Consider the following 21,479-nt stretch of genomic DNA (forward strand, 5'->3'; position numbering starts at 1 on the left):
AAAGAGGAGGGTGACAGGAAGCGGAAGGTGACAGGAAGCCGAGGGTGACAGGAAGTGGAGGATGACAGGAAGCGATGGTTACCTGACAGTCCCAGTGAACAGCACAGGGTCCTGGGGGATGATGGACAGTTTGGTGCGCAGATCAGACAGACTGATGGACGTGATGTCCACACCGTCTATCAAGATGCTTCCTGCAGCTGGTTCGACCAGCCGGAACAGAGCCACCGCCAGAGACGACTTCCCTGGACACACAGAGACACGTGTCATTACAACATGAACCACACATCCATCATCTCTCAACTCCTGATCCAGGTCCAGGTCCCCTCTGAGTTAAGACAAGGTTCTGGTTAAGATAAAACTTATTCACAGAGCGTCTGAGCCCTGCAGAGATCTGCTGAGGTGAAACATTGTGAGGAGGACTTCAAGAGTTTCTGAACCACAGGAGAAACCAGCAGAAACACATCACCTGTACATTTATTATAAATGTTCTCGAGTGACACAGCTGCACTAACGGTTCCTACCTGAGCCGGTTCTTCCCACGATGCCGATCTTCTCCCCGGCTCTGATGTGGAGCTGCAGCCCGTTGAGGACAACCGGTGAGTTCGGTCTGTACCTCATCTTATAGTCCACAAAGGTGATGGCTCCGTGTTGAGGCCAGTCTTCCGAGACCTGATCCACCTGCAGCTGCTGCGACTCCTCAGATTCAGAGCCCTGAACAAAAAAACAACAGTTATCAGAGAGCAGACCAGCAGGCAGCAGGGTTCATCTCAGTCTGGAAGGTAGGCTGGGAGTCTGAAGGAGTCTGGAGGAGTCTGGAGGTTTCTGGAGGAGTCTGAAGGAGTCTGGACGAGTCTGAAGGAGTCTGGAGGAGTCTGGAGGTTTCTGGAGGAGTCTGAAGCAGTTTGAAGGAGTCTGAAGGAGTCTGGAGGAGTCTGGAGGAGTCTGAAGCAGTCTGAAGGAGTCTGAAGGAGTCTGGAGGTTTCTGGAGGAGTCTTTGTGAGTATTTGGGAATTTTTCAAAATCTATGTTGATGGAGAATCTGTTGTTACTGCTATCTGTTGTCATTGTTAGTTGTAATCATAACCTTTATAATCTGGTGAAGCAGTCATGTAGAGTTTCATCAGCATTGCCTATATTTACACAAAACATGTTTAGATGTGCATTTATATATTTTATTGATATTCTGATAGAAGTTGAAGCCTGAAGCCTCAGACATTCACTTCACTACCTGAGCAGGTCGAGGACAGTCACTATGAGGACAGTGAAGTTGTAGTTGGACAGATACACAATGAGCTGAAAGTATAAATGTCTGTAGAGCTGAGAGGAGCAGCAGGTTCAGCTGATGATTGTCTGGAGGTTCATCACCACCAGAGGTGCAAACTGACCGTGATGTACTCCAGCAGTCGCTCCACTGAGATGAATCTGGCCTGAACCTCGATCATGGCCTGGATCAAGTACTGAGAGTTCACCGTCAGCTGGAAACACAAAGGTTCAGATTATTATCAATCAAATACACACTTTATATCGATGTTAGACTCATCAGCTGAATCAGATAAATGATGTGTTCACTGATATCAGCTGAGGGTTATATTTATTTTGACATGTGCAGACCTCAGGCTGTCTGAACTGATCCATCATCAGTATGAAACTCTTCCTGTCCTCAGTTAAACCTGCCACTGTCTGTCATTATGGATCATCCTCTCTCTGAATCTTATAATAAAATCATCATCATCTAATAATAATAATAATAATAATAATAATAGTAATAACAATGATAATAATGTGTTTTTAATGTGGGCCAACAGAACTCAGTTTAAATTATCTTTGGCACTGATGATCTTATTTTCTTCAGTTGTTTTGATTGGTATTTTTAATGATGTACTTGAGTGTGTTTGTTACAGTGTTTGTGTGTCAGTGTGTGTGTGTGTGTGTGTGTGTGTGTGTGTGTCAGGTGACAGTCTCACCTGTATGATGTAACACAGAGCGAGGGCTTTCATGGGGGCGCTGCAGAAGTTGTTGGAGGTCAGGACGACGAGCAGAGAGACGATGAGCGTCATGACGACACACAGAGAGTCCACCAGGTAACACAGCCAACGCATCGAGTAGTTAAACAGCAAGAAGTGATTCGCGTTGATGTCCGACAGTTTTTTAAACCTGAAACAAAAACAGGATGAGATGAGTCAGGACACAGACGTCACCTCTGTCTGACTCTGTAACAGCCAATCAGAGCTCAGCTCTGTTAAACTGCTGAGATCAACACGTTCACAACCAATTATCAACAACATGTGCTGCATCTGAAAACAGAACAATAGAGGCTTTATCTGAGAGATGAAGAGGAGGAGTGATGAAGGACGCTCTTACAGCTGGATGTAGTCGTGCGTCTTGTTGTAGGCGTGAATGGTGCTGAGGCCTTTAACCACGGAGGTGCACAGAGAGATGCACGGAGAGCGACTCATGTTCTCCATCTTCTTTAAAACACAGACGTTTCTCAGGAACATCCTGCAGGAAACAGACTGTTGTTACAGTCATTCACCACAGAAGAAGAAGTGACACAACTAATCAACAAATATTATTGAATATTGACACTGTGAGACATTGTCAATGTTTCCATCTGAGTTCAGAGACATTTCAGTGGCTGCTGCATCATGATTCCTACAAAAATACTTTTTATTATATGTGATTTCTTTGATGAACCAAACATGTCTGATTTAACCAATCAAACGTCATTACTGACGAACTAAGTTACAGTTTTACTAAACAGACTGAAACCTCAAATCAGTGTGACTTCATGTCAGCCGAGCAAAACCACAGATTATAACCAACACTATGGTCACTGAGCTCGTGTCAAGATCTCTGTGACTTCAGAGCAGAGACTAAATAGAATAATGAGCTATCATCCAGAGGGCGGAGCCTCGAGGTCGGTTTAATGTTAAAGTCTGTGATTTAATATGAACTGAACTGATCATAAGTTAAATGTGATGACTCTGCTTCAGCTTGTGTAACAGTTCATGTGTTCACAGTTTGAGATTCAGTATTCATCATTACATGGTTTATTTTACAGTAATTAATGCTTCATGTATAACCTCCATCTTTATGCAGATGACTCAGCCCTGTCTGTTTGTGTTTCCTCTTTTACTCACATGAGGTCAGGATCATGACGTGCACTTGTTTTCCTTCGTGACTGTTTTCAGGTCAGCGACATCACCTCAGTAATTAAAGGTCATGTTCATGTTTGTCTCAGATGAAAAGCGCCGACTCACTTGAGGATGAAAATGAAGAACAGGATGGCGATCAACACAGGCAGCAGCATGACGGGGAAGATGAGTGCATTGATGATGCAGATGCAGAGCCCCATCAGAGAGAACATGAGCAGGATGTTGAGGTTATGAGGCACCAACGTGTCCACCTCCACCTGGTACCTGGAGAAACAGTTCAGGATGCGACCTGACGGAGTTGTGTCAAAGAAGCTCATTGCATTGGCCATGACCTGTGGGAGACAGTGACTAATCAGCTGAGACCGCTCATCAGTGACAGCTGTCAGAGCAATAACAGGAGGATTCATGTGACACTTTACATGACTCACATCATATAAAACATCACAGAGTACAGGAAGCACTATCAGGGGACAGATTCAGAGAGGAGGAACACACCAGGACTCACTGAGTCATCAGGTCAGTGTGAAAATGACATGAATGAAACTCTGCAGCCGTCACAGTCACCACATCTCAACACTGTCATGGACCAACATGTCAGACCATGTTCACCAACACCACGAAATAAAAACTGTCATCTTCAAATCTATCCAGTGATATCTGCAACTCTCTCTGATCATTTGTCCTTCTGCTGTGTCTGCCTGCTTGCTTTTCTGTCTCTCTGCTTTACTTTGATGTACTCTGTTGTCTTCGATGTACTCTGTTGTCTCCTCTGTATTCTGTTATTTCTAGAGTATTCTGTTGTCTCTGCTGTACTCTGTTATTTCTACAGTATTTTGTTGTCTCTGCTACACTCTGGTGTAGGGTAAACCCTTCATCTGAACATCGTTGTCACACCTTGACAACACAACATGTTGAGTTGTCTGACCTTCTCCAGCAGGTTGTTATGCAGCGTGGTGGAGGCATGGAACGATACTTTGTCGTAGGCAACGCATTTGATGACGCAGATGGCAAGCAGGATGAGGATCATCCCCCCAAACATCTCCTGGTAGTAGTGGAGCTCTGGGTTCAGAGTCACGTCTCCTTGCTGTGATGACGTCACATTGGAGCTCTGAGGAACAACATGACAACAACAAGAACAACCTTAGTCCAGCTGTGATCAACATCTGCTGCTGCTGCTGAACAGTGTTTATATGCGTTCACACCTTCAGTCAGTCCTCACATTAAAAACTAACAGTTATTTTTTCTGTCAGTGAATCAGCTGATAGTTTGGTTTATAAATGATCAGATGTCTCAAAGTGAGACTTCCTGTCTTTGATCGTCTGTCACATTAAAGATCTCCTCTGCAGGTTCTCATACAGCTGTGACTCCTCCCAGTCATCATTGTGGCCCCACCCACAGGCGATGGAGGTGTGTCTATCTGCAGAGACCCCGCCCCTTGACTGGAGTTCATTATATTTACTGTGTTCAGCATGTTCCTGGTCACAGCACGCTGCTGAGGGTGGGGCATTATAAGAAGGTAGTGATCCGACCGTGAGCAGCACACATCCAACAGGATGCTACAAAAAACAGGAACGTGGTGCCAAAAAAACACCAAAGAAGAGAGGAGGAACACCGAGCAGATAAAACCAGAGAGGATCAGAGGTGTACTTTCACTAAAGGAGAGGATGAAGATGTTTCCTGTCCGACAGGAAGCTGCTGGTGACAGTGGGGTAAAGTAGTTATGATGGGCCCTAGTGCTCACACACACACACACACACACACACACACACAGAGCTGGTAACTGTTTATAAAAAATCTAAATGAATCTAATTCAGGAGCTTTGCTGCGTCCACGTGGATGTTTGTGCCAAAGAAATCTCCTCCAGGTGTTCTTGAAACATTGTGTTCACACGGATGTGACAGACGACCTGAAAACGTAACTCAGCTCCACGTCTCTCTACCTGATGACATCACAGGTGTGACACTTCTTCCTCTGGTTCCTGTCTCTGACAGACAGGAACTGATGTCCCCTGACAATGACTGAACTTCCTGTAAAGCATGATGGGAAGTGTAGTGCAGTGTGTCTCACCCCGTGTCCCTGATGTAACCAGTAACTGAGCCACCAGTAACTCAGAGCTGCATTTGTCATCAGCACGATGAAGAGGAGGAGGATGAGGAGGCACACACAGTATCCTGCAGGAAGAAACCACACACAGGCTTTTATTTTGAAGGGCCACTGTGTGTGTGTGTGTGTGTGTGTGTGTGTGTGTGTGTGTGTGTGTGTGTGTGTGTCCTGACCTCCAGCAGCCTTACAGTACTGATGAAACGTTCTCCAGGAGATCAGTCCGTCTCTGCTGTTCTCCTGACTGATCAGCTGATCGGCAGCTTCATACAACAAACAGCTGGTTATTAATCATGTTATTGATCCATTATTGGTGACTGATTGCGTGTAAACATGAGAGTTGTGTGGAATGAAGCTGGCCTCAGCAGGTTTAGAAACTCACGTTTACTGTCAGCTGACGGAGCGTCCAGGTCCTCGTCCGACGCATCAAAGGCTGAAAGGTAAAAAACAGGAAGTCACAGTCACACACTGCTTCCTGTTTATTGATTATCAGGACCTGAGTCCACACAGAGTCTTTACTTTTAATTGTTCCCAGTGAGGACAGAGTGTATCAGGCTGCATACAGACGCCTGGAGCGCCACTCTCAGCATCTGTTCTCAGAGCGCTCCGCCATTTTTCTGCGGCTGCTCTAAATGCTTTAAGTTTAAGGTCTCTGAACGTTTCAGGAAGGCGCCGGTGATGTCACTGCTGCTTCTTCAGCTCAGCCGCCATCACAGCAGAGACAGAACAGCTCATGTCTCAGGAGTAGATCGGCCGGAGGACTCTGATTGTTGGGCTTTAATCACAGTAAGCTCAGAACTGTGTCAGCACTCATCACATTAGCTGCCTAGTTAACGTCTAGTGGTGGGGAAAAAAATCCATACAGCAAAGCATCATGATAATTTAATGTGGCAGCATCGTATCATCACACAAAGCCAAGTATTGATTTTTTTATTATTTAAGTTATCAATATGACAAATTCAAATTAATATAATCAATTACTTTTTCAGTCCAACAGATGAAGATTTAGTTGCTAATGAAATGTCTGAAGTGATGAACAGACTGAAAACTTTATCTGATTACATAAACACTAATGTTGAAAAAAGGTAATAAATATTAATAATATATATGATTGTATTTTCATGTTTATTGAGCAACAGTTTTGTGTGACAGGAATTATAGGCCTGTCTCAATTAAAGGTCTGCCTCAAATAAAGGCCTGTCTCCATTATAGGCCTGTCTCAGTTAAAGGCCTGTCTCAGTTAAAGGCCTGTCTCAAATAAAGGCCTGTCTCAATTAAAGGCCTGTCTCAGTTAAAGGCCTGTCTCAGTTAAAGGCCTGTCTCAAATAAAGGCCTGTCTCAATTAAAGGCCTGTCTCAGTTAAAGGCCTGTCTCAGTTAAAGGCCTGTCTCAATTAAAGGCCTGTCTCAGTTAAAGGCCTGTCTCAAATAAAGGTCTGTCTCAATTAAAGGCCTGTCTCAGTTAAAGGCCTGTCTCAAATAAAGGCCTGTCTCAATTAAAGGCCTGTCTCAGTTAAAGGCCTGTCTCAATTAAAGGCCTGTCTCAGTTAAAGGCCTGTCTCAGTTAAAGGCCTGTCTCAATTAAAGGCCTGTCTCAGTTAAAGGCCTGTCTCAAATAAAGGCCTGTCTCAATTAAAGGCCTGTCTCAGTTAAAGGCCTGTCTCAGTTAAAGGCCTGTCTCAGTTAAAGGCCTGTCTCAAATAAAGGCCTGTCTCAATTAAAGGCCTGTCTCAGTTAAAGGCCTGTCTCAAATAAAGGCCTGTCTCAATTAAAGGCCTGTCTCAGTTAAAGGCCTGTCTCAAATAAAGGCCTGTCTCAATTAAAGGCCTGTCTCAGTTAAAGGCCTGTCTCAGTTAAAGGCCTGTCTCAATTAAAGGCCTGTCTCAGTTAAAGGCCTGTCTCAATTAAAGGCCTGTCTCAATTAAAGGCCTGTCTCAGTTAAAGGCCTGTCTCAGTTAAAGGCCTGTCTCAATTAAAGGCCTGTCTCAGTTAAAGGCCTGTCTCAAATAAAGGCCTGTCTCAGTTAAAGGCCTGTCTCAATTAAAGGCCTGTCTCAGTTAAAGGCCTGTCTCAAATAAAGGCCTGTCTCAATTAAAGGCCTGTCTCAGTTAAAGGCCTGTCTCAAATAAAGGCCTGTCTCAATTAAAGGCCTGTCTCAAATAAAGGCCTGTCTCAAATAAAGGCCTGTCTCAAATAAAGGTCTGTCTCAGTTAAAGGCCTGTCTCAAATAAAGGCCTGTCTCAAATAAAGGCCTGTCTCAAATAAAGGCCTGTCTCAACTAAAGGCCTGTCTCAGTTAAAGGCCTGTCTCAAATAAAGGCCTGTCTCAACTAAAGGCCTGTCTCAGTTAAAGGCCTGTCTCAAATAAAGGTCTGTCTCAGTTAAAGGCCTGTCTCAAATAAAGGTCTGCTGAGTTCACTCATTTAATCAAATAATAACCTGGGCTATTAATTGAAGCTTTATGGGATTAAAAATCACAGCGATATTATATCATGACAATATCATGTTGAATCCCAGCCTACCTAACATCAATAACTGGGTTTCCGTCCAAATTCGCAAATTTTAAGCAAATTTTGTGAAAATGTGCAAAAGAAAATGCGAATTTATGCACGTTTCCATTCATTATTGTTTTGCGACTATTGGGAGTCAACAGGTCGAGCAGAAGGTGGCGCTTCTCATGAAATATAAAAATGCAAAAGAACACCCGTAGAAAAAGAGGGCGCCGTGAGATGACGTCATTGAGAGCGTCTCATGTCCACAACTGATGTAAACAATTACCGGCACATCCATGACTATGACGAGATGGAGAGATTCCTTGGGAACCTCTTGGCCACTGCGAGAGCTCTCATCACACTCATATCAGCGTTGTCAGCGTAGCCTACATAATGCTGTGATGTCTGTGTTGGTACACCAGGCAGTGCACATGATGCAGCGGTATTCAACACGTCCAGTTTAATCAGGTAAGTTGTGAAATACACTCACCTGAGACTGGAGTGATTACCTCTCTCTAAGTTCACACAGGTGTGTGTGTGAAGTAGAAGTAGGATTCGGTAGCCTACATCATTGTTTATTCGCTGTTGTTTATTTGTTTCCATTGCCAAAAGTCGCATTTTCCTAATATTGATACGCTGACTTTTCGACCCCCTCCAAGTGTAAAACCTTTTTTGCAATATTTCGGCCTTTTTTCGAATTTCTGGCGTTTCCATTCAAGTCTTTTTTTAGAAATTGTTTAAAATGCGAATAAAAATGGGTGGATGGAAACCTGACTAGTGTCAAGATATTGTTGTCATAGAAACAAACTCATGTGGAGCACGTCACTCAAAGTGCTGCGAGGGTTTTTGTTCCTATGAAGCACTGGGATGAAGCGGTCCCTCGCACCCTGACACTAGGGCTGGGCGGTATGACCTAAAATTTATATCACGGTATAAATCGAATCCCTTCACGGTAACGGTATATATTGCGGTATAAATTTAAGTGTAAAAGTTATAATAGAAGTGTTTCTGAATGGGTTTTGTAGTCCCTTAGCAAAGCTAAATTGATAAAAAAAAAAAACCCAACAACAACAAAAGCAAAGATATAATGTATTTTTTAGAGCATTTATTGTGCAGAATGCAGATCTCAAAACTCAAAATTAAAACCCAGTACTCTATGGTGCAAAATGTCCCCTGGGATCTATATCAAAAGGTAATTTCCTTCTTTTAGCAAAATCCTAAATGACTGAGTTGTGTTTTTTCCACCTGGACCTTTATGCTCTGCCATTTCTCCTCTAATCATCAGCTGTAACCTGTGACAGGCTGCTATGATACCACAACTATCACACATTCACATATGGAGTTTTGTGGAGCCCCTAGCGTCACATAGGTTTACATTACCAAAGGTTTATGACAAACTCTCTTGCCGAAAACCAACTCCCATGTGTGCACGGCGAGAGAGGAGAGGGAGAGATGCTGTGCTGCTGCCAGAGGAGACACTGAATGAGTTCCCTCTGAGCGGTAAGTCGCTAAAAGAGTCTGAGAAGTCCGGGGCTGTTCATAAGACATTAACTCACTCACTCACAAGTTCTCCAGCAACACATGTTGCACGTGCTACGCTAAATCACGGACGTGAACCAGCTCCTTTTGCTCCGCTGTCTCTGTGCTCGCAGCCATTTTCACACTGAGGCAGGTGCGATGACGTCATCGACGATAGGACGGTAGAGTGCAAATCTCTACCGTGGGCCAAATTTATATCATTTCTACCGTCTACCGCATATACCATGCAGCCCTACCTGACACCACTTTACTGCTGAAGAAAATCCCTCTCTGATTCAACAGGACGACTCCTCTCTGACACAGAGCAACAGACACGACTGATCTGTGGTCAGTCTGATTGAATCACTGATCTGAAGTCAGTGACAGCAGATCATCATTCATCACATCATCCACTCATCAAACTGTTATGTTTCCTGTGATTATAATAAACTATGAATATTAATATTTAACATTTCTGCTTCAAAATCCAAATAATTATTGATTCCTTTGAATGGATGAATGAACTAATGGTTGAATGGATGAATGGTTTCATCTCTCTTTGCTGCACTGAGTTCATGTTGTCATAGACAGACAGCAACATGTTGATTCAGACACTGAGAGAAGATCCAAATATAACTTTAATAATCAGTCAGTTATCAATCAATAACTCTGCATCTGATCGTCTGGTCATAAATCTGTTAATATCTGTTAATGATTCAGCTGTAAACATGATTCATAATGACCTCATGAATAAAAGACATTACTGATTGTCCTCAGGGGAACAACAACAACAACAACAACAACAACAACAATAATAATCAGCTGCTCTGTGTGTGTGTGTGTGTGTGTGTGTGTGTGTGTGTGTGTGTGTGTGTGTGTGTACCTGGGTTGATGATCCCTCCGTCCATGTGACGTTTAATCTCCTCCTCCTTCTTCTTCTTCTTCTCTTCTTTATGAGGCTGAAAACAGGAAACAGGAAGTCAGAGATCAGCTGACACACACTTCCTGTTTTTATTTTAACGTTGTCAGAGTTTCTGTGAGATTAAAATCAAACAGTTTAAATCTTCTCTGATGATGTCACGACAGAGGAGTGTCCACCTGCTGAGGCAAGAGGAGAGTACTGATTGGCTGGTGTCTTACTGTGACCCGCTGCTCCGTCAGGTGTGTGGTGATGAGCTCAGCGTAGTGCTGCCCCGCCCTCATCAGCTCCAAGTGACTTCCTGCTTCAAGGACTACCCCATCCTTCAGGACCAGGACCTTGTCACAGTACTCCATGTACTGATGGACAGACAGACAGACACAAGTCAGTCTGATTGGTCTTTGACATTGACGTTAACTGGACACTCACCTGTAGCAGGTGGGTGACCAGTTTAAACTCACCTGTAGCAGGTGGGTGACCAGTTTAATCTCACCTGTAACTGGTGCGTGACCAATATGACGGACTTTCCCAGCAGGTCCGTCTTGATACACTCTTCGAAGATGTGTTTTCCGACGTGGGCGTCGACGGCGGACAGTGGGTCGTCCAGCAGGTACAGGTCTTTGTTGGAGTAAACGGCCCTGGCCAGACTGATCCTCTGTTTCTGCCCCCCCGACAGGTTCACGCCCTGCTCCCCCAGCTGAGACATAAACACACACAGTTATGCTGTATCTGTGAGGACCGTCAGCTCAGGGCCGTTACATCTGCTACTGATGACACACTGTGTGTGTGTCCATGTTGTTCAGACACACAGTGTGAGTGTGAATATGTTAGACTGGGTTTGGAGGAGATTTTAAGTATTTTCCAATATTTTATAAGAAAATAACTTTAATAAAGTGGTCAATTAAAAATAATATAAATTATTATCTTTTGCAGTCATTCTTAAATATGCGAAGAAAAAAAAAGTCTTCAGAAGTGTTTACACGACCAAACCACAGGAAATCAGTTCAGATGCTTAAAACCAGAAGATGTTTCACATTCTGAGTGAAAAAAGATGATCGAATAATAATTTACACACCTGCAGCTTTTATTTTCTTATCTTTATTTTATTGTATGTTATTTTCTTTTTTACATTATTGCTCATATTCATCAGAATGTTTCAGCTTGCATCAGATCATTTAGGTGTCCTGGTCGCTGTGTTCGCACTATAACGTTTATATAATGTTTTATTGTTTGCATTTCAAAAACTGTTTCCTGTTAGCACCTCGTACAGTGTGACTTTGACACGACCATGTTTCAGTGAGGTCATATCATTAAAACCTCTCTGAACTGAACTGAACTTATAATTGATCATCTCAGTAGCCGTTGATTAGACTGATTGATTAATGATAACAGAACACTGGGCTCACACCTACACACCTGTGTGTGTGTCATGTGTGTGTGTGTCGGACTCACCACTGTCTGGTCACCATGAGGCAGGATGTCCAGGTCGGCCTTCAGGCTGCAGCTGTGCAGGACTCTGTTGTACCTGCAGAACATCCGGACGTCACTACAGATGTCACCTGACACCTTCATCACAGGAGGAAGAGAAGTTTATCTACCTGGATCGGTCCATAGGTTCCCCCATCAGGATGTTGTCCTGCACCGTCCCGTAGAAGATCCACGCCTGCTGGGACACATAGGCAATCGATCCATCCACCGCCACTGAGCCCTGCTGCAGGTGGAGCTGAAATACAAACACACAGGTGAGTGTACCTGACAGACAGTTGAGTGTACCTGACACACAGGTGAGCATACCTGACACACAGGTGAGCATACCTGACACACAGGTGAGCATACCTGACACACAGGTGAGCGTACCTGACACACAGATGAGCGTACCTGACAGACAGGTGAGCATACCTGACACACAGGTGAGCATACCTGACACACAGATGAGCGTACCTGACAGACAGGTGAGCATACCTGACACACAGATGAGCGTACCTGACACACAGATGAGCGTACCTGACAGACAGGTGAGCATACCTGACACACAGGTGAGCATACCTGACACACAGATGAGCGTACCTGACAGACAGGTGAGCATACCTGACACACAGATGAGCGTACCTGACACACAGATGAGCGTACCTGACACACAGGTGAGCATACCTGACACACAGGTGAGCATACCTGACACACAGGTGAGCATACCTGACACACAGGTGAGCATACCTGACACACAGATGAGCATACCTGACACACAGATGAGTGTACCTGACACACAGATGAGCATACCTGACACACAGATGAGCATACCTGACAGACAGGGGGACATCCCTGACACACAGATGAACTCACCTGTTCTAACAGACTGCAGATCAGTGACGTCTTCCCACTGCCAACGTTTCCACACACACCCATCAATTGGCCCTGCAGAGAAAACACAAACCATCATTAACACATCAGCCAGATCACCTGGTGTGATGTCACAGCCCAGGTGAGGACTAAACTGATCTGTACTTGAATAGAAGACAGGAAGTGGGCGTGGTTTATTAAGGAAGTCATGTTAAATCATGCAGATGTTGCTGTTCTAACCCTAACTCCTAACCCTAACTCTGAGGTGACTTCACTTCAACAACTTGATTTAACATTGGTATATTAATAATCATAAATCTTATTTCACATCCTTTTTCTTTTAACTGAAGTGATTTTTATGACCCATCTGAACCGTCCGCTGTGACATGCCTCTGAGGTCACTGTTCATCAATATAGACATATTTAACAGAGGCCGTCATCTTGTTAAATAACACCATGGAAACACTCGTCTCGTCAGTGTGACCTTGTTCAGGGTGAAGGAGATGTTCCTCAGAGTCGCCATCACGTCACAGGGTCGGTTTTTTGACACCAGGTCGTCCCTGTCCTCTGTGTCGGGGGGGTGGACTGGTTTGGTCCAGGACAGTGTGGCCTTCTCCATGACAACCACGGCTGACTTGTCGTATATGTTCCGGACAACGTACGAGTCTGGATTCTCTGTCAGCAGTAACCTCTGAAACACACACACACACACACACACACACACACACACACACACACGAACACAATTATACACATGATATAAACACACAGGACTTTAAATCCTTCTGAATCTGTCGTCACAGTCACGTCTCCTGAAAGTGAGCCAGCTGATCATAAACAAACAAACAAACAAACAAACAAACAGGAATTAGTTTTTACCTTCAGGATTTATGACAGAGTTGATATGGAGATGATTTCAGAACATATTCAGAAATCACTAAGATCTGTTGGTGTAATTATCTTGATTGAATTTAACTGAAAGGGTTAGCGTTTGTAGTTTTGACGGTTTATAAATCTGACCGTTGCTCTTTTTTTAAAGATATTTTTGGGCATTTTGCCTTTAAGAGAGGACAGGTAAGCATGAAAGGGGTAAAGAGAGAGGGGGTGGACATGCAGCAAGGAGCCACAGGCTGGATTCGAACCCGGGCCGCTGCAGCAACAGCCTTGTACATGGGGCGCCTGCTCTACCCACTAAGCCACCAACGCCCCAGACTGTGGGATTTCTAAAGACTCTGGTAACACAATAACACAGTGATGCTGCCAAAGCCGACTGCTGATGTACATATATGGGTGGAGTTTTGTCTCTGTATGTGTGTGTGTCTGCAGTGTCCCTCAGGGCTCTGTGTCAGGTCCTATGTTATTTACTTTATATGCTTCCACTGGGTCACATTACACAACTGTTTGTTAGCATCAGTGACTGGATGTCAAACAACTTCTCAGGGAGGTTCTAATAATGGCTTCAGACAGCAGAGTTTCAAAGGTTGTTCAGAGTATTGGGTCCCTGTCTTCAGCCATGTGGTCAGATTTTAGGATCCTGCTGTTATTTCTGACCAGGTACTTTGACCATCACGTTAAATCATTGATTTGAACTTGTTTTATTCAGCTGATAAATACTTCAGAGCTCAGGTCTGTGGTGTCTTGGCCTGTGCCGGAGGTGATGATCAGTGTTTCTGTGTCCTCCCAACTGGACGACTGAAATTCTCTTTTTGCTAGTCTGAACAAATCTTCTCTGAACAGTCGTAAAATAATCCAGAATGCTGCTGCTCGTCTGTGAACCAGCTCCAACAGGTCGACACACATCAGACCCAGGTTAGTTTCTTTACTCTGGTTTCACATCAGGTTCAGGATTCACTTCCAGATACTGGTTCTCATGTACAGAGCCCTCCACCATGTGTAGTCCTTGTCCTCTGGTCTGTGTCTGTTTGTCTCGTCAGTTACCTGTATCTGCTCTGTGTTTTTTCTTTTGTTTTGTTTTTACTGACGCATGTTTTATCCTTTGATTCATTTTATTTTGTGAATCTAAAAAGGCATTTTATGTGTTTTATAAACGTTTGTATGTGTATCTCAGTCCCTCCAGGATCTCAGGGCAAAAAAACCTTTGCAGCCAGTTTTGTCAAAACTTGTGATAAAAATCATGGCATTTTTATGTGATTTTTGTGGGAAATTGCAGCTAATGACAAGAGGAGAAAAAACTGTGATTTTTTTTTTTTAATCACTACCTCCAAAAAAATAAGTCACGTAATCACTTGCTATAATAATCATACTAAACATTACAAAAATAGCTGCAAATGTTTTTTTATAGTTCTCTTCTTTAGTCTTATTTAATTAGTTTCAAAACATGGAGTCCAATAATGTTGCAAAAAATGTGAATATTGTAGCTCTCAAACCAGACAATGTGACTGTACAACAGCATGTGAGCTCCATCTTCTGTACATTTTAATACATTCAACACATATTGTCTGCATTTAAACAGTGCAAAACTGCAATGCCATTAGCGCATTTGATGACGCGTCTGATGACGTTTCAAATGACATCACATGCGTGACGACTTCTGGTCGGCCGGAAAATGCGGAAAAACGCAGAAATAACTTTCATTCAATTTGCGTTAATTGCAATCGCAAGATTGCGATTTTCTGGAGGGACTGATCTAACAGTTAATCATTGACAGGTAATCTGCACACAGTGGTTGGGTGGTAGAAGGTGTTGAAGGTGGGCGGAGTCATCATCAGTCACCTTGAGTCGATCCACAGACACAGTAGCTTCAGCCAGGATGTTGAAGGTCGTGGGCAACAAGGACAGAATAAACCTCATACTGTTGAAGATGGTGACGACAGGAAAGGCCTGATGAACAAACACAGAGTCAATCATCAAAAAAGGACTGGGGGCGGGGCCAGCAGGGGCGGGACCACCGTGCGGTAGGGTCAGCGGGGGGCGGGGTCAGCAGGGTATGATAGTGCATATATCAGACTATTTAATAAATAATAATAAATAAATGAATGGAATCACACACACTGCTGCTGCACTCATACAGTAAGATACAAAACACCAGGTCTCCAGATGTACTGCAGACGCCAGCAGAGCTCTGCAGGTCGACCTGCAGAGCTGGCTCATGCTGCTAGCTTCACTTAGGACACAGATGTATCTGCTCTCTGGTTGTGGTAGCAACAGTGGTATCAGTAATACTCACGGAGCTAGTGTTGAGAGGAAGACCCAGCAGCGTGTGGACGATGAAGGTGACCATGATGGCGAAGATGGGGACGAGGGGGCTGATGGTCACACTGAAGTTCTGGATGACTGAAGCTTTTGCCAACATCCTCTGCTCTGTTTTCCTGATGTCTGTAAACACACCGCTGACTGTCATCATCATCATCATCATCATCATCATCATTATCATCTTCATCCATTACACTGTCAGTCAGTTCAACATCAGAAATCACTCAGAAAAAATGATCAGTTCAGCCGTGGTCCTGCCAGATGCCTCCTGCTGCTGCTGCTGCCATCATTAGTCATTAGTCATACTTCTACTGTTATTATACACATATGACTATTGTCACACATGTATACTGCCAGATATTAATACATACTTTCAACATATTGTACCACAGTAGCCAGAACTATAACTATAATATTATTACTTTCAATAATGTTGTTGTAAGCTACTGTCATTACCTGCATCTCTCTCTCTCTCTCTCTCTCTCTCTCTCTCTCTCTCTCTCTGTGTCATATGGATTACTGTTAATTTATTATGCTGATCTGTTCTGTACGACATCTATTGCACGTCTGTCCGTCCTGGAAGAGGGATCCCTCCTCAGTTGCTCTTCCTGAGGTTTCTACCGTTTTTTCCCCGTTAAAGGGTTTTTTGGGGTGTTTTTCCTGATCAGCTGTGAGGGTCATAAGGACAGAGGGATGTCGTATGCTGTAAAGCCCTGTGAGGCAAACTGTGATTTGTGATATTGGGCTTTATAAATAAAATTGGATTGAATTGAATTGAATTTTGTTATTTTACATTTTTCTGATGTTTCATCACAAAGAGCAGCAGACATATTTATTTATTTAAGTTTTCACTTTGCAGACCTGAATTGGTGCCACATTCGTACCTGTGTAACAGTGATGTTCTGTACAGATGAACCGTGTGACCGTTCTCACCTGTGGCCTTGCCGTAGAAGGACTTCTCCCAGACGTACATCTTGATGAGTTTGATGTAGGTGAGGATCTCGTTGATGATTCGGATTCGACTGTCAGTGATCTCAACCGCCTTCTTCTGGAAGTGATTGATGAGCCTCGCAGACACTAACTGACACACACACACACACACACACACACACACACACAAAAACATAACAACATGTAATCAGATTACTTCTTCTGTCATTATGCTATGAGACAGCAGGACAAAAACAGCCTATAGAGACAGACACCACATTCTCACATCACATAAACCAGACGAGGGTTTATTTTGTTTCATTATCTAACGTCGGTCTGTTTTGTTGCTGAATGACAGAAACTTAAATTCAGGTGTTCAGTTTTATATTTTCAGTTTAATAAACAAAATACATGTAACAATATTTCCTGTCTTCAGAGGTCAATGGATTCAAAGGTCGCCGTGCAGTCAGCAAGGCAATGCTGTAACATGATCAGTCCACATCAGACCACATCAGACCTCTACATCTGATACTGTCTGCTGCTCTCTGTGTTTTTCATCACGTCATTAAAAGGTAAAAATCTTTGATGATTACATTTTTGGTTTTGTTTTGACTGAAATATTTAAAATAACCTAAAATATATCAACACTTTTCTTTGACTGAGATCGGAGCAAAATGTTCAAACCTTTAGTCAACGACAACTTCACCAAATATAAACAAATAAAATAAATAAACATGATAAAAACTAATGAGTACGAATAAATAAAAGTATCTGACAGAATGAATTCACTGATGAAGTCATCATGGCTGCAGCAGCTGGAGCTGAGACTGAATGTCTGATTCAGTTTAATATGAGCAGCAGCATAAAGACATGGACAGGTTTCAGGTAAAGACACAGGTGGATCTTATTCTCTATCCTCACCTGTGTGTCAGTGCCCATTCACTGTTGTTTTATCATGCTGACCACGGCTCCTCAGCTGAAACACATCCGTGTCTTTATGTTTTTGCCCACATTAAATACTTTTGGTGCTCAATCTGTTTTTTGATCTTCACTTTGCACATTTTTATACTGTCTATGATTTTGGGAGATGTGTACACTGCTATTTTTCATCATATATATCATGTTTCCATGTTTATATAAAATCTGGACCCCTGAGAGGGGACACAGCAAAGCTGCTGTTTCCTGCCTGTATGCTAAGCTAAGCTAACTACATCCTGTCTGCAGCACCTCACTCCCTGTCACAGTGTAAAACAGTCAGCAGTGTGTCCACACACCTGGAGGAGGAAGAAGAGGAGTAAGATGACGAAACCGATGAGGACGGTGTGGTCGAGGATGGTGCAGGTGTAGATGGCGCTGACGATGAGGAGGATGGGGAAGGGCAGCAGGAAAGGACCAAACAGGACGGCTTCGTACAGCCGGTAACTGTCGCTGGTCAAAACATTCACCATCTGACACACACAGAGACAGATTAATGGATAAATACATTGAGAGGGGAGTCAGCTGATTGATAGAGGGGAGTCAGCTGATTGATAGATCAATCGATTGATAAATCATTCAGCAACACAATGTATCTTTTCATTGCTACGTGGACAACACACAGATATACCTTCACCCGAAGCCTAGCTGCTGTTGATGGCACAAAATTTTCTTCAACTCGATAACTCAAAATCAGAAATCATATTGTTCAGTCCCCCAAACACAAAACCCACTCTCACTGAAAATAGCCTGGGTCCACTGTCTGCTAATGTAAAACCCACTGGGAGTACGATTTGACTCTGACCTCACCTTCAGACCACAGATCAAAAAACTTGTCCTGTCTCGTTTTCTCCAAATTAGAACCATCTCAAAAATAAAACCAATGCTCTCACACTCAGACCTGGAAAAAAGTCGTTCATACATTCATTTTCTCAAGACTGTAACTCCTTCCTTTCTGGCATTAACCAAAAATCCCTGTCCCGCCTGCACCTAGTTCAGAACGCAGCAGCTGGGCTTCTTACTGGTTTTAACAGACGACATCACATCACCCCAGTCCTGATGTCTCTCCATTGGCTTCCTGTTTGTTTTAGAATTGATTTTAAGATTTTACTGATCACTTTTAAAGCTCGCCTGGGTCTGGCCCCAAGCTATATAGCAGAAATGTTGACACCATGTGAGCCAGCTCACAGCCTTAGATCTGATCAGGGCCCCTCGGCGGTGGAACAACCTGCCTGAGGAGATATGGCTCACAGATTCAGTGACGTCTTTTAAATCACTTCTTAACACCCACTTTCACAGACGCCTTTATGTGATCTTGTCTATTTTAGATTTTATACCTTATTTTTTATCTGTTAATTTATTTATCTTCATGAGTCTATCTTTTTGCCCTTATCATAGTCATTATTTTATTTGTATTTAGTTATTTACTTTTTATATTTTTTATCCTTTAGGTCTCTCACTTGCCTTCACCACGACATTTGTGTGTTTAATTTTATATCTATATATATAAATCCCCTGCTTCAGGTCTTTATGCCAAGCTAAACTAAGAGAAGCTAAGCTAAGCTAACAAGTTTCCCCCTACTTCAGGTCTTGGTGCTAAGCTAAGCTAAGCTAATCACCGTCCATGTTGGACACTCAGAGGTGAAACATGTGAACTGTGAAGGAAACAGACATCATGATGTGTCTTCCTGACCTGTCCTACAGACAGTCCACAGTGTGTCCTCAGAGTGACGATCTTGTGGAAGCCCAGCATACAGAACCCTGTCTTCAGTCTGATTCCTGTCCTCAGGTTCAGAGCCCAGACCAGAGCGAGACACCCGCTCCTGGAGAAGTCCACCAGGAGGAGACAGAAACACAGACCGAGCCCCTCCCCAACTGTGGACGCCTCCGGTTTGATGATGTACTTCAGGATCTCATGGACCAGGACGCCCTGATGGGACAGACAAATATTGTGAGTACCTGAAACTGAGACACTGAGAGGACACACTGAGAGGACACACTGAGACACTGGGAGGACACACTGAGAGGACACACTGAGACACGAGACTTTTCCGCCAGGTGTACCTGATAATGTCAGTGTAATAAACTGGAGGACATGTCCAACACATGAGCAGCTCTGACATTACAGTAAAAGAAACAGTAAAGACACATGTAGATGTTTCGTCCTCTTTCTAAGTCAATGATGTCATCTAACGCTGACACTCACTGAGCCACAGAACAGAGCCAACATGAAGAAGATGGAGAGACCGACGATTGCCAGCACTCGGTTTCTCTGGAAACGGAACAGGACTCGTGTCAGAGACGCCTTCTGTAGACCAACCGCAGACACTTCCTGTTCCCACAGACGCTGCAACCTGCACATACACACACATAGACACACACACACACACACACACACACACACACACACACACACACACACGAAGCACACATTTCAGTTTCTGATAAGATCTGCTGATGATGATGATGTTGGTGATGATGATGATGATGATGGTAATGATGATGATGGTCTCACCTATCTCCGTTGATGTCAGCTCCGTCCAGAGGGGACAGACTGATGGAGTTGAGGTCCAGCTGTTTCTTGGACATGGACCACATCAGAGGACCCATCCAGGACATGGTGGCGTAGGACAGGAAGCTCGCTCTGTCCAGAGGACTGAAACTGAAACAACCAGGAGAGGGTTCAGTGTCTGAGTCACAGCTCACCTACAGCTCACACTCACCTACAGCTCACAGCTCAACTACAGCTCACACTCACCTACAGCTCACACTGACCTACAGCTCACACTCACCTACAGCTCACAGCTCAACTACAGCTCACACTGACCTACAGCTCACACTGACCTACAGCTCACACTCACCTACAGCTCACACTGACCTACAGCTCACACTGACCTACAGCTCACAGCTCAACTACAGCTCACACTCACCTACAGCTCACACTCACCTACAGCTCACACTCACCTACAGCTCACAGCTCAACTACAGCTCACACTGACCTACAGCTCACAGCTCACCTACAGCTCACAGCTCAACTACAGCTCACACTGACCTACAGCTCACACTCTCCTACAGCTCACAGCTCACCTACAGCTCACAGCTCACCTACAGCTCACACTAACCTACAGCTCACAGCTCACCTACAGCTCACAGCTCAACTACAGCTCACACTGACCTACAGCTCACAGCTCACCTACAGCTCACAGCTCAACTACAGCTCACAGCTCAACTACAGCTCACACTGACCTACAGCTCACAGCTCACCTACAGCTCACAGCTCAACTACAGCTCACAGCTCAACTACAGCTCACACTGACCTACAGCTCACACTGACCTACAGCTCACAGCTCAACTACAGCTCACACTCACCTACAGCTCACACTCACCTACAGCTCACAGCTCAACTACAGCTCACACTGACCTACAGCTCACAGCTCACCTACAGCTCACAGCTCACACTGACCTACAGCTCACACTGACCTACAGCTCAGAGCTCACCTACAGCTCACAGCTCACCTACAGCTCACACTCACCTACAGCTCACAGCTCAACTACAGCTCACAGCTCAACTACAGCTCACAGCTCACCTACAGCTCACACTGACCTACAGCTCACACTCACCTACAGCTCACAGCTCAACTACAGCTCACAGCTCACCTACAGCTCACACTGACCTACAGCTCACAGCTCAACTACAGCTCACAGCTCACCTACAGCTCACAGCTCACCTACAGCTCACACTCACCTACAGCTCGCAGCTCAACTACAGCTCACAGCTCACCTACAGCTCACAGCTCACCTACAGCTCACACTGACCTACAGCTCACACTCACCTACAGCTC

At 44.1% G+C, this 21,479-nt stretch overlaps 1 protein-coding gene across 1 annotated transcript in view; it reads right to left on the reverse strand.

Moving 5' to 3' along the window:
- LOC125899674 (ATP-binding cassette sub-family C member 12-like) overlaps positions 1–21,479 on the reverse strand; it is a 32,676-nt gene that overhangs the window by 7,000 nt on the left and 4,197 nt on the right. The window contains exons 3-26 of the mRNA XM_049594136.1: positions 20,153–20,299; positions 19,844–19,991; positions 19,331–19,567; positions 17,937–18,110; positions 16,666–16,813; positions 15,707–15,855; positions 15,253–15,360; positions 13,004–13,210; positions 12,523–12,594; positions 11,781–11,905; positions 11,635–11,707; positions 10,676–10,879; positions 10,404–10,541; positions 10,147–10,222; positions 5,638–5,688; positions 5,432–5,518; positions 5,223–5,326; positions 4,081–4,263; positions 3,261–3,487; positions 2,362–2,499; positions 1,965–2,154; positions 1,386–1,475; positions 522–711; positions 83–242 (exon numbers count right to left, since the gene is read on the reverse strand). Coding sequence (XP_049450093.1) covers positions 83–242; positions 522–711; positions 1,386–1,475; positions 1,965–2,154; positions 2,362–2,499; positions 3,261–3,487; positions 4,081–4,263; positions 5,223–5,326; positions 5,432–5,518; positions 5,638–5,688; positions 10,147–10,222; positions 10,404–10,541; positions 10,676–10,879; positions 11,635–11,707; positions 11,781–11,905; positions 12,523–12,594; positions 13,004–13,210; positions 15,253–15,360; positions 15,707–15,855; positions 16,666–16,813; positions 17,937–18,110; positions 19,331–19,567; positions 19,844–19,991; positions 20,153–20,299 — 3,426 coding nt within the window. The remainder of the gene's footprint in view (positions 1–82; positions 243–521; positions 712–1,385; positions 1,476–1,964; positions 2,155–2,361; positions 2,500–3,260; positions 3,488–4,080; positions 4,264–5,222; positions 5,327–5,431; positions 5,519–5,637; positions 5,689–10,146; positions 10,223–10,403; positions 10,542–10,675; positions 10,880–11,634; positions 11,708–11,780; positions 11,906–12,522; positions 12,595–13,003; positions 13,211–15,252; positions 15,361–15,706; positions 15,856–16,665; positions 16,814–17,936; positions 18,111–19,330; positions 19,568–19,843; positions 19,992–20,152; positions 20,300–21,479) is intronic.

Source organism: Epinephelus fuscoguttatus, linkage group LG2 (genome assembly GCF_011397635.1).
Source record: "Epinephelus fuscoguttatus linkage group LG2, E.fuscoguttatus.final_Chr_v1".
In the NCBI taxonomy this organism is placed as follows: Eukaryota; Metazoa; Chordata; class Actinopteri; order Perciformes; family Serranidae; genus Epinephelus; species Epinephelus fuscoguttatus.